This window comes from Vitis riparia, chromosome 12, assembly GCF_004353265.1.
Source record: "Vitis riparia cultivar Riparia Gloire de Montpellier isolate 1030 chromosome 12, EGFV_Vit.rip_1.0, whole genome shotgun sequence".
NCBI lineage: Eukaryota > Viridiplantae > Streptophyta > Magnoliopsida > Vitales > Vitaceae > Vitis > Vitis riparia.
The window spans coordinates 150,742-163,938 of NC_048442.1; the positions used below are offsets into that span (position 1 = coordinate 150,742).

The 13,197-nt window shown below is 32.2% G+C and overlaps 1 protein-coding gene across 1 annotated transcript; it reads right to left on the reverse strand.

Annotated features, from left to right (window-relative positions):
- Positions 1-3,876: 3,876 nt before the first annotated feature.
- LOC117926945 (ferric reduction oxidase 7, chloroplastic-like) lies at positions 3,877-12,397 on the reverse strand. The gene is made up of 9 exons (XM_034846280.1): positions 12,106-12,397; positions 11,927-12,026; positions 11,589-11,786; positions 9,733-9,967; positions 7,811-8,138; positions 7,441-7,711; positions 6,812-7,067; positions 6,229-6,667; positions 3,877-4,277 (listed from the first exon to the last, which is right to left on the reverse strand). The coding sequence occupies exons 1-9, from the start codon at positions 12,314-12,316 to the stop codon at positions 4,108-4,110; spliced, it is 2,208 nt and encodes a 735-aa protein (XP_034702171.1). The 5' UTR covers positions 12,317-12,397; the 3' UTR covers positions 3,877-4,107.
- Between the last annotated feature and the right edge of the window lie 800 nt (positions 12,398-13,197).

Below are 13,197 nucleotides of genomic sequence, written 5' to 3' on the forward strand. Positions count from 1 at the left end.
CACCCCCCAACTCCTATTCCCAGTTGTGTTCCCCTATTACCCCTCTTCATTTTTTTTTTTCATTTTTTTCTTCTCCCCAACTCCTACACACGGTGGCCAACCCCCATTTTTGTTTTCCCACATTTTCCCTCCCTCTCTCTCCATCCAAACACATTTCTTTTGATTTTTCTTATTTTCTTTTCTTTCATTTCTTTTTATTTATTTATTTATTTTTTATTATTATTTTCTACTCTCCTCTCACCATACCCAATTTCTCACTGGCGCCAGCGAGCCCCTACCAGTCGCAGCTGGCGAGCCACTGCCGTTCGATGACCCCTCCTATTTTCTCTCATTCCATCACTGTTGCATCCCACTCATTTTTCATTATTATTATTATTATTATTATTATTACTATTATTCTTTATTTTTCTTGATTTGATTTTAATAGTAATTGTTGTTTGTGAAATTTAGATTGTTGAATTAATATGAAATTTTCGCTAATTTATTATTGGTGAATTAATTTGAAAGTTGTTAATTTGGGTTTGTGGTTATATTGCAATTGGTGATTAATTTGGGATATTTGGATTTAAATCAATTGTATATTGTTTATTTGGACTTGGGCCTATTGTTAATTGGTTATTTGTTTGGGCTTATTGGATTGGGCTTGAGATATTATTTTCTTTAGTCATGTGTATTATTAATGTGAACTTGTTAATTGATATGAATTTTGAGCCCACAATGTGGGTAAAATTTGTTGGATGACTTGAATATTTGCTATGAGTTTGACCAATTTGAACTATTTAATTTGGACATGGGACAATTGTGGTGTATATTAAATTGAGTTTGGATTATAAGATATTAAATTTAGGCCTAATGAGATTTATTTCAATTTATCATGTTTTGGGTTTGATTAATTGAGTTTATATTTTGGTTATTGATTTGGAAATTTTATATTAGGGTCTATGACATGTGAGACATTTTTGTTGGGTTATATTTGTTAATTTGGACCCATTTTTAATTGGTGAAATTTGTTGAACTAATTTAAAATTTGAATTTGGGTTTGAATATTTATTTTGAATTTTTTACATTCCTAGATATTTACATTTGGGCTATTTTTGTTTTTGTATAAATCCATTCTACAATTCTATTGGCTGAGTACGAATTTATGACATGTGTAGCACGAAATTTCATGGAAGAAAGTGAAACTCGAAAAGTCGTAGGAAGACATTAAACTTGTTGTAAATTTATTTAGGTACATATTTTATTTCTCACTCTTATTTGGTTTTATTCTTATTAGTTCTGTAAATATTTGTTTGTATATGTTTATTTGTTGTGTGCAGAATTGAATAGCGAACAAATCAGAAATTTTGTTTAAATAAGAGGAATAATTCGGCAAATGTGTTTTAATGAAATAATGATTTTAAAATATTCTTCTTAATAAAAGATTTTTTAATAAAAATTCAGAAAAATGCATTTACAAAAAAAATCCAAAAGAATTGTTTTTAATAAAATTTGAAAAATTGTTTTTAATAATTATTGTCCAAAACTTTCTTTGTTTAATAAAAATTGTCCAAAAATAGTTTTGTAAATAAAGTTGTCCCAAAAATTAATTTTTAATAAAATTGTCCAAAAAAAATATATTTTTTTTAAATGAATTCTTCTTCCTTAAATAAAATGGGATTAAAAGTATTTTTTAGAAATAGAGGATTTAATTTTTTTAATTAAAATTTCTTTTGCAAAGAAAGTTATATATTTTTTAACAATTTGTATAAAACACTTTTCTTAAATGAAAACAAATTGAAATACTTTTGTGAATAAAATTGTAAAAATTCATTCATTTTTTTAAAAGCAAGAAAAATAGTTTTTGTATCCAAATTAAAATTTTGTAATAAATTCTTTTGATACAATAAAAGTAAATAACTTTTTTTGAAATTGAGAAAATAAGTTGACTCTTTTTTTTGTGGATAAATAAATTGAAATCATTAATTCAAAATCATTTTTTATAAAATCCTTTGAAATTTTTCGGGAAACTAATTTTTTTCAAATATTTTTTTTTAATTAGCTCAATAAATCAATTTGCACAATCCTCTTGTAATTTATTTTGTGTATTCTTGTAATTAGATTTCATAATTATTTTGTGTATATTTATTTTTACCATGACTTGTACATTGATTATTTTTCTTGGTATCCATAATTAATTAATTAATTGCCATAATTCCCTTAATTCGTTTAGTATAGGTCATACGTATATGGGCTTAGAGGGGTGTTACGACTCACCATCGTACATTTTCAATAAGTAACTTGACCCCTAAACCCAGACTCGATTTTTCGTAAACTTGTTTTTCCTTCAGAAGTCACATTTAAGGTTTTTCTTTCTTATTTTGTTTTTTCCTTAAAAAAATAAAACAAAAATGAGTAGCGACTCCAAGTCTTTTTATAAAAATCATAATTTTTCACAAATAAATAAAAAAGTGAGTTTCGCGATCGAGTGGGAACACATAGTGCAAAATGCGAGGTCCACACTAATATATCAACAAAATCCTAGTGTTAGTTGTTTAAAGGTTCCTTTTAGTATTATTATCTCTAATTTTGCTTTAGGGACTTTGAAGGACTTTTTCCCCTTTTAACTATGGAGAATCTATCAAAATAATCACCCTTTGGACTCTAATCACCTTTAGTTGACCTATTTGATAACTTTTCCTAAATTTGGTATTTTAATTTTATATTTATTAAAACTCTTTTTTTTTTTTTGATATTTTATTAAATAAAATTTTAATATTGGGTTCTCATTGATAATACTGGTGAATTTAAAATCACAATTATCAATTTATAGATAATTAATCTTGAATAAAATGTTTCACCAATTTCCACTTATTTGTATTAGTTATTTGAAGAAACCCTAAAATTTATTAGAGAAATTATTGAATTATTTTTAAAAATTATAATTTTTTACTAAAAAATTTACAAACATTATTGAAAATCTTGGGGTAAAATCTCTAGCCATTTTTTTTTTTAAATTTTCCTTAAATTTTTTTTATCAAAATTAAACTTTTTTTTTGTGTAGTCGGGCCATACCTAAACCATGGGTGATGGACCAAACATTACCAATAATAAGGGTTTTTTTGAGAATATTTTAAAAAATAGTTCTAAAAAAATAATTTTTAAAAATAGTTCTTAAATAAAGGTCTTAATTAAATATAATTCCGTTTCGGAACTTAAAAGGTGAAAAATAATTTTATTGGTTTATTCCCCCACAAAGATATAAGGCACTTGTGTGTATAAATTATGTATACAAAAATTTCAAAATATTATTTATAATTTCAGTTGTTACTCAAAATACTGTAAAAAAATAATAAAAAATGCTTAAAATTTGTTTTTTTTAAAAAAAACCTATGTTTTGAACAAGTTCTTAAAACAGCAATTGTTCTTTTTTTTTCTAATAGTTTTTTTTATTATTCAAAGATGAAAGGTGCAATTCCAACCAAAATAGCTCTTATGTAACAAAGAAATTTGGTTGTAACATGTAAAATATAAGGTGAAGGAGATATTTATGTAATTTTTCACTACTTTATGTGATCATCATAATTGAAGCATAAACAATGGACACTGGGGGGAAGTAACAGTCTTTGATTTTGAATGGCAAACATAGTACTCACGTTCAAAATTCTTCAGACACCCTCTCCTCAACTCGTCCCTTGGCTTTTCTCTGCTCTTTTGAAAGCAGATCTTTAGGTCACTTACCAAGCATAGGTTCTTTCCATATTTATGAGAACGCAACTCCTTCAAACTTCAGTATAGAATAATTAGATGTGTAAGATATACTCAAAACTCAAAGCTACTGCTCATTCCATGATCTTATATTGATTTCAGACCCACCGTTTTAAGAACATAAACATATAATCAATGTACACAATAAGATGCTTCATATATGATAAATCTGCAGCGGAATTGTAGATAGGATATCATCATACACAAATCATGACAATGCCCCAGCAGTTGATTGCATATACATCTTTCTGAGCCATAATATATTTACAGATATGTACATGGCATAGATGTGGCAGAAGCCCAAGTTCAGAAGTGGGGAACTCTTGCCTCAATATGTTGTGAAGATGATATCGGACATCATTATAAATCAAAACTGTGGCTGTTGAAATGGAAGATTGGATCATGGCATCTTCTCCTTATATTCTGTGATCTGCATTCTTTAGCAACACTTGCTTGAAGAGTTGGAGGACCACACACAATGACACCCACATCAACATGACCCCAACGCTCTGATATGGATCCAAAAATTTCTGCAGTATGGGAAACAAACTCTGTTAAGAAAGACTAGTCACTTGTTTTGTAACATTGAAGAAAAGTCCTAAAGGCCCTCAACTTCACACACTGGGATGTCAATAGTGAATTTCAGTTATTCAGTAACAAGCAGAGTGAGGTCACTAAAAGAACCATACAACTACATGTATAGGCAACTAGATGTAGTTTGTTAGTGACTGGAGGACCTCACTAGTGACCACATTTAGTGGTTAGAAGTTTAAGACTACCAACATAGGTAAGGTTCTATTTCACCAAGTATGAAGGGGATAGAAAAAGACTTAAAACATGGAGTAAAACTACTATGCAACAGCATAAGTAGTATGGATGAGTAGTTTCATAATAAGCCAATTGTGGAAACAGCATAAGCAGGACAGATGGGCAATTCCATTCAGGAGACAGGCAAAGTGTGGATAGATGACATTCCTGAAGGAAAGATGCATCTGATCCTATGAATGAAGAGAAACTCTTGGAGTTGGAGAAATGTGAACATATGTATAGAGAAAATGTTTACAATAGGCTTTAAAATAAAAAGTGGAGGGATCTCAAGGACCCATGAGGTAACAACTAGGATTGTGACAAATCTATAAGTAAATCTTAGACCATCTGATAGAAAAACTCTTAGATTGAAATCAACTAAGAATCTAAGTTCTAATCCGGTCAAGACTGAAACAACACCTTTGAAGTGGGTGAAGAACTTGAATTAGGGTTCTTTAGTAGTATTAAGTAGACCTTAATGAAAATGTGAAAATGTGGAAGTACAGGAAAGTCCACAAATAAGGTGATTACTGAAAAATGACAAGACTTGGTGGATATTCACCTCAAAAAAGAGTAACATAAACTTTCCAGTGTACAGAACCAACATATTTGGGCTGAAGTAATAAAGTAGAAAGACAAGAATGAACATGTCTACAAATGCCAACTTCATTTATAGGTCTTTAAGGTAACTAGCAAAAGGAAGTTACTGGAAGCAGCTAGTTCTTTTTTTTTTTTTTCCTTCAGAACATGTAAGCCAATCTGATATATATGGGTCCACTGGATAGTTACTACAGATACATGGGAGGTAACTTAATGAAATGGAGAAGCACCAAAAAAAGGAGAAAAAAAAAAAAAAGGCATGCATGAATTCTAGTATTGAGGCAGAGACTCGAGTATAGAGCCATGCAACATAGAGCTTGTAAGATAATGAGTTTTAAGCCACTTTTTCAAGTGATGCATTCTGTTTCACTGATCTAGTGGGGGGATATTCTGTGGCAACTAGCTAGGTAGATTGCAGATTTAGTTTTTCTGTGAGGCACAAACATATATTTAGGTAGACTGTTATTTAACCACTACCAAGGATATATGAGAACAGGCAACAAGATTGTCACTCACATTTGGAAATACAAAAACACTTGGTGAAATCATTATTTCAGTACTTGAAAGAATATCAGCTCCATGAAATCCTTGACAAGCTAGTCCTAGGGTATGTGCTAAGGTTTTAATTGCCACAAGAATTCAAACAAAAACCAAGAAAATGTGGTTTGACAGATTTGAACACCCCATTATCTACTCACTAGTTCCTTGTCTCTTCTTGTTTGCCATTTCCTCCCACTTCATACTACCTCATTACCGCCAATGTTGTTTGTACAGGTGGCAATTTCATACAATGCAAGAATGCATTCTAAACCCAACTCATTGACTCAGCTCAAACCAAGGAAAATTATTCAAGAATTTGGGTAAGGTCAAGTAAAATGTCATTTTTTGACTAGTAAGTTTCAAATCTGAGAACCAGATCTAATGGTTGTGAAACAATATAAAAGGGGAAGACTATTTTACCGAACCTACTGGGACTCACAGGTGAAGTTGCAATTTTACTGATGCATGAATAAACAGATGAGTTTGCCTATATACTTTTTTCCTTTTTGTCCAAACAGAAATTATATGGTGTACCTTTGAAGTCTGGCCTGCAACCATACTGAATGGTACTTGTACCAGCAAGGCTTTCCTGACTTGATTCCTTGTCTTCCATGGACCCATTTATATGTTGCACCATGCCAATCTTCATCTGATTATCCTCAAATTCCTCACTTTCTGAAATTCTTCTTTCCCAAAGATGCCAAAAACCAACCACAGCACCTCCAAAGATAACAACACTTGCAACCATGCATAACACAAACAGAAGCCCTTTGTACCACCAAGCATTAATACCAAAAGGATTTATGTAATAGATATTCAACAAGTCCATAAAGAGAACAAAGCCAAGTACAGGTAAGATAACATAAATTCCGGACCATATATTGTTTCCTGTACCAACCAAAACAGACAGTCCACGTCCACTCAAGACAGGGAAGACAGAAGAGTTCACAGTCTTGTTAATTTTACCCTCTTCCTGCAATTAATAATATCAGAGATCACAAAAAGAGTAAGATAATAGAAAGATAAAAGAATAAACAGAAAAACATCTAGGGAATAATCGTAAGATAAAAAAATAAACAGAAAAACATCTAGGGAAGGAAAGTACAATTAGCCCTACCAATGGAGGTTCTGATTCTCGAGTGACATAAATCTGAATCTCAATATTCACTTTATCAGAGAAAGATGGACAGATTGATTCCATGTCAACTGTAGAAAGAAGAGAAAGCTCATTTGATTTTTTAATGGCCCATATAATTAAGATATTTCTTGGCAGACAAGTTTTATTCTCCCTAGCAGAATGAAGAATATCACTTAAGATAGCCAGGAATGGCGAAATCCCGATGCCGCCTGCTACTAAAACAAGGTTTTCATACCTAAGATGGGAAAAGAAGGCAAAGTTAGTAAATGATAAGAATTCACTAAAAGTAGAAAAGAGAAAGTAAAGGAAAACAAGAAATATGGTGGAATTTGGACATTTTTGTAAGTTCAGTCAAACTCTGTATGCTGAAAGTTCAACATACCTTAAAAGATTGAAGTAGGTAAAAAAAACAGAGGACCAATTATGGCCATCTTTGGATAGATTGTTTTGATATTCATGTAGACCTATTTTAAATGTAATATCACAGTTCACACACATTATTTTGTTTTCTTATAAAAGGTTAGTATCCAACTGATCTTTTAAAGTATTAAAACATGGTTACTGCCATCTGATATGCAATTATGCAATCCCAAAGATAAAGTACATACATCAAATGGTATGGTGATTCATGCCCATAAGGCCCCTCTACCGAAGCCGTTATCTTTGAATGAGGTTGGAAGGGTAGCTCTTGTTTCTCCTTGCAAAAATTTGAGATATTGCCTCTTAACTTCTCTGTCCATTCCCCAAGAACCTTTATGAGAATTGAAAGATGATACTTGCCATCCAGAGGACTCGAGGAAACACTGAAAGGGTGCCACTGCAGCCAAGATAATTCCTTAACTTGAAGGAAAATAAAACTGAGGGCATTGTACCGAAGATCTGCATTGCCCAAAATTAAAAGATGATATACATATATATAGTAATAGGTTAAGAAGAAATAAAAGGAATAATTAGGGTGTGAAGATATTTATTTATTACTTCCAGGTTTTGAAAGGACCAATTCCAATGTTCCACATGGAAGGTATGTGGCTGAAATTATGTCAACAGTCCTTCGTGATTGACAAAACCTCAGAAATCGATCAAGCATGAAAAGGAATATTCCTCCAGCAGCCATACTGAAAATGAAATCCCCAACATGCAGGGCCAAGAAGACAACAAAGACTACATATAGTTGATGGGTGTAGAAGAACAACTCAAAGTATTGCTTTCTCACTGGAGAAAGAGATGTCACCCACATTAATAAACCAGCTATAAGGCTGATAACTCCTGCAAGATTAGCAACACCGATCTCTTTCCACTCTAGTATCTGCTCAAAACAATTAAGCAAAAACAATCTAGCTTTTAGCAATTTTCTCACTTCCCATACACAGTTCTCTAATGTTTCTGATATTTAAATTCTAGATGCTTTATGAAGGAACAGGAGGAAGATAACACAAATAGGACAACAGGCTTGTTTAATCAACTATACAAACTAGGCCAAAAATCATTATGTAGCCACAATACAATTTGATGGACAGTGGATGTTGAGATTTTGCAGTATCATAATCATGAAAACAATAGTTTGTAGTAGAGATCAAAATTAGGCTGAAAAAACGAAGATCAATTAGGTCTTCTATATATTCCATTTAAGTAAAATATGTGAGCATTTTAGTATCCATTTTGTCTCCTTGTGTAGCATATTTGGACCGTCTAGCACCTCTTCCTGGAGCTAAGGCATTTTCTTCCTCTGGTCTTTGTATCTTTTTGGGGTTTTGTTAACAAACTGGTATGCCTCTATGAAAAATCTTGGACACTAACCAAACCAATGTCTTCACATTTAAATGTCACAAAGCCAATAGTAGGATGTTCCAATGTTAAGCTAGACTATTGATATCATATTAAAAATATGCATATCTTGAGGTTACAATGCTACATACAGCAATGGAAGCTTCCAACTGTGAGCAGATAACATGAGATTTTACCCAGTTGATACTTTTTCTAACATGGGTAGACTGCTGGAAGCAATCACATAATTGATACTTTTCATGAGGACAAGTTTTCACTTGCCCTCAAACAACAAAGTTCCTCACCTTGAGAAAGGTAGCACCATGACTACCTTTTTTCTAGTAAGGGCAAGAGTACATATAAAATAGGTCAAATTGGCATAATAATATTAGGGATATTGGAGTCCTTGGGTTTGGGAAGTTGTAACTAGGGCTTTGGTGCTAGTATGGTTTGTCTTCTCCAATTCTATTTATAGCACAATGATGGATGCAAAAGATTTGAGGGTTTGCTGATGTAGAATTCTCAACAACAATCCACTCAAGTAGATAAAAGTTCTTTAACCAATTTCTTGATCTATGTTTCACTATTCTAATGCTTTAAAAGCTTTCTTTGAAAATATTTATTTGAAACTATGGTTTTAGTCTCTGCAAATGACTAAAAGGCTTCAATAACTGAACCTAAATGCTGCCAAAGGCATAGGCAGTGCCACTAGAGATGATTTCCAAGATGGGTAAAGGCTAGTGGTAATGTTTATTGTCTCACCCAAGCCCCCAATTAATCATTTACATTCACTCTGGCCTATTTCCTACATCTTTTTAAACAGAAAAAATCACTAAAATTCTAATTTTGGTATTTTTTTTCCTCATTTATAATTCTCTGTTTCCCTTTCCTTCACTTGCATTATTTTATGAATCTTATCAAGAGCATAAGTTGATAAGCAGTTGATTTTATTGCCATTCCAGTGAAGGGATGTGCAAAATTTCATTGTGTATGCATTGTATAGATATCTATGTTTTTGAAGCAAAAAAACAAACTTAGATTTGAGAAGTGTATGTTTATGTAAGAATATATGTAGATTGTAGAGAAGTATATATGCATGTATGTGCATGCAAACAAAAATCAGGATGGGAACTCACTTCTTGTAGGAGACGGCCATCCATTGCCCATGCTATTACATAAAATAGTCCATGAAGAGTAAAGAGAAACATAGTGAGATGTCCCAACCATACATGATATTTGGTAGCATGTTCAAAGGGGATATCCACAAGGCGGAGAAGAACTGATCCCCTTGCTATTGGAAGAAATAAAAATGCCAAGCAAAATAATCCAATCAAACCAAAACGAAGTCCAGACAGTTCCAACATCAAATAACTGAAAGGTTCAAAGATACTACAGAAAGTCAGCCATCAATCTCAATATCTATAAGAAAAAGAAAAATCTAGTACTAATTACCCATTTAAAATAAATTGAAATCTAGAAGAAGAATTTATGCTGGACTAAAAAACCTTTTTCTATAATAAGAATCAACTACAAAGTATTAGCTACTTTGATGCAAATAGACAATCAGTGAAAATAAAACTTCACAATTAGAATATCTGAGAACTAATATTAAGACTGTTCAAATTCTTAAATTGAATTTCATATGTGAATTTCCTGAAATATCACTCATGTTATCTGGATGGTATTAATGATGTGCATAAACTCCATTTTTTTCAGCCCAACTTGACCTGAGGTACTGGTCATTTATTCTATGGTAATGACTGAAATCATGGGCAAATAATTTGACCATCAAAGTGTTTTGGGCCTTTATCTCCTTTTAAATTTTTCTACTTAAATGTTTTCCCCCTCATGTTAAACTCACTCTTATTTTTTGGATGGTTTGCTGACTTTCCAAACTGACCCAAGGATCAGCAAGTTTGGAGTTCTCACCAACTACTTGAAAATTAAACCTTATTTTACCAAAATTCATTCTCAGTTATTTCACATCTTTTCAAGCCAAAAACCCAAAACTACAAAATATACCCCCTAGTTGGGCAGCAACTTTTCAGAAAAACAAAAAGAAATTGGAAAAAGAAAAAGCAAAAGGAAGGGAGGGAGGGAGGGAGGGAGGGGGAGAGAGAGAGAGAGAACAACTACAAGGCCTGGATATATATAGTGGCAGTTCCTGCTAAGCCAAGAGAAATAGGAATTAACATGTCCTATCTATAGAGATGGAAGTTAGGACTTCTGGGTTTCAAGAGAATTGATATACCCACGATAAATGATATTATAGCAATTGGGAAACTTTTCGGACAGACATCCAAATTACAGTGATGTCAGAATTCTCAGCCTGAATTCCCAAGTAACAAGCCACATCTACAGAGTAGATGCACCACCTCAATGAGCTCAGCTATTTATTTGGATGCATGAATGAGCAGCACAAGACAGCTTACAGTGACTATGATGAGTAATTGCATCAATTTTTAAAGCAAATGGTAAACCTGTCGATTGATAAGAATTTTTTCCTTCATCTTACTAGATTCATTTTGTTTTAATTCCATCTGCAAACTAAATATGACCAAGAATTTGCCAACTAAATATGAACTAAGAATTGCACAGAGAAGGTATCAGACAATGTCATTGTATAAAAGATTTAATATTCAATTTTTTTGTGGAAGTTTGAGGAGAAGAGAATGCTTTTTTCTTAAAGAGTTCATTATACTATAAGCGATTCATGCAAGATATAGAACAACTATATCAAATTGTTATTCTAATCATCCTTATAAGAATATATATTTTTTATATTAGCTAATTTGTAAGAGCTGGAATGTTGATGGAAAAGCCGGTTTCATTTAGGCAACATTAACTAAGCAATTAAAGATGGTAAAATCATGGAAATAGAAAACACAGGGGGCTAATAAATTGATTTCTACTTAAATCCACAGAACACAGTCTACCAAATGCTACAAAAGGTGCAAATAGAACAACTAAACAAACATTTACGATAACCAACCATTCCAACTTAGAGGGCAACTGGAACTCGTCCAAAAGGCTGAAGTTCTTTAAGGTATAAGAATAAACAGCCCAGATGATGAACACAATAAAAAGGAGTATCCCGATGAACTCAGCAGCAGAGACCACTCCAAAAGGTCCATCCACAAGAACAGGAAAAGTCCACAACCGAAATCTTGGACAGTTGGAAGTCCTCTTCCTATAACGAAAGTTTTATATGATGAGAAATAAAAAACTAGGACAACTATTATAGAAAGAAACCAGTAATGAGCATGTGCTCACTCAGCAGATAGCATTGGAAATAAGAAGACATAATTTATCACACTATAGATCACATACTCTTGAAGTTCCTCTTCCCCAGAGTCAGAGATGACAAGATATACAATAGCAAGAAATGCAATTATGAGAATAGGACCACTGAACACCAGAAAAATACTTCCTGCAGGATCAATTATGAAAGTTGTGAGCACTCCCAAACAATCAGTCAAGACTATCAGAGGATTAGAAGAATTACCAACCTGTGATACCAAAAACAGTCCCACTGCTTAGTTGAAGCCATTTCTCAAACAATTCATTGACAGGTTCTGCAGGAAACAGAAAAATAAGGGTAGCCCAGAAAATGAAAATCACCCACATCACAATCTTGAGAACCCATTTGGTGGATGATAAAAAAATTGGGGTTTTCTTGACATAAGCAGGGGAAAGCAGAGGTTGAGTAGGTGCATCCATAGCTATGGCCGGTACAGGAAGGTTGTGAACAAGGCAAAAGGCCCTCAACCTCCCTCACTAAATAGAGAAAAACCAGCAGGTGGAACCCACCCCATAAAAAAAATCTTCCATTCGTACATTCTCAGAGTAGCACTTAATTTTCTTCTGACATAAGCACAGTTGCAGGGTATAGTAGATCCAAGGATTCAAAATGATACGATAGGAGATGGGAGGTAGTAAATCAATGGTGCCTGATCCTTGCATTTATGAGGTTGTGGATGAATGAAATTAAGGGCATCACTCAACATCTGTCACTATCAATCAAGCTCATCCGCAGAATATTTTATGATCGCAGGCTTACCTCATCGTTATCATTGCCCAATGCCCACTGGCTTTTATATATATGCTCCCAGGTTGTGGGATCGGGAAAATTTTCTTATAAAATTGATTTTGTTATATTTTAAGTTTATAAAAAAATTAATTGGTTTGAAAATAGATAGTCTGTTATAAATTATTGTGTTTGGATTACGAAACATTTTCTAGTTTTTACTTCTATTTTTATTTTTAAAAAACAATCTTTATTTCTTAGTTTTTGTTTCCTTGAAAATTTCGTCTGATTAAAAAAAAATGAAAGTTACTTTAAGAAAATAAATTTTGAAAAATCGTAATTAGTTTTGACATTTCACTAATATAAAAATAAAATATATATAATTAAAATTTTAAACAATATGTATGTCTTGGTATAAGATCTATTAATATTTAAAAAAATTATGTAATATAATGTGAATAAAATTATTTATATATACATATTATTTAATTCATAATACATATGACATTATTTGTTCATTTTTTTTTAAATGTTTTTATTATAAAATGATTTAGTAAAATATACTTATAATTAA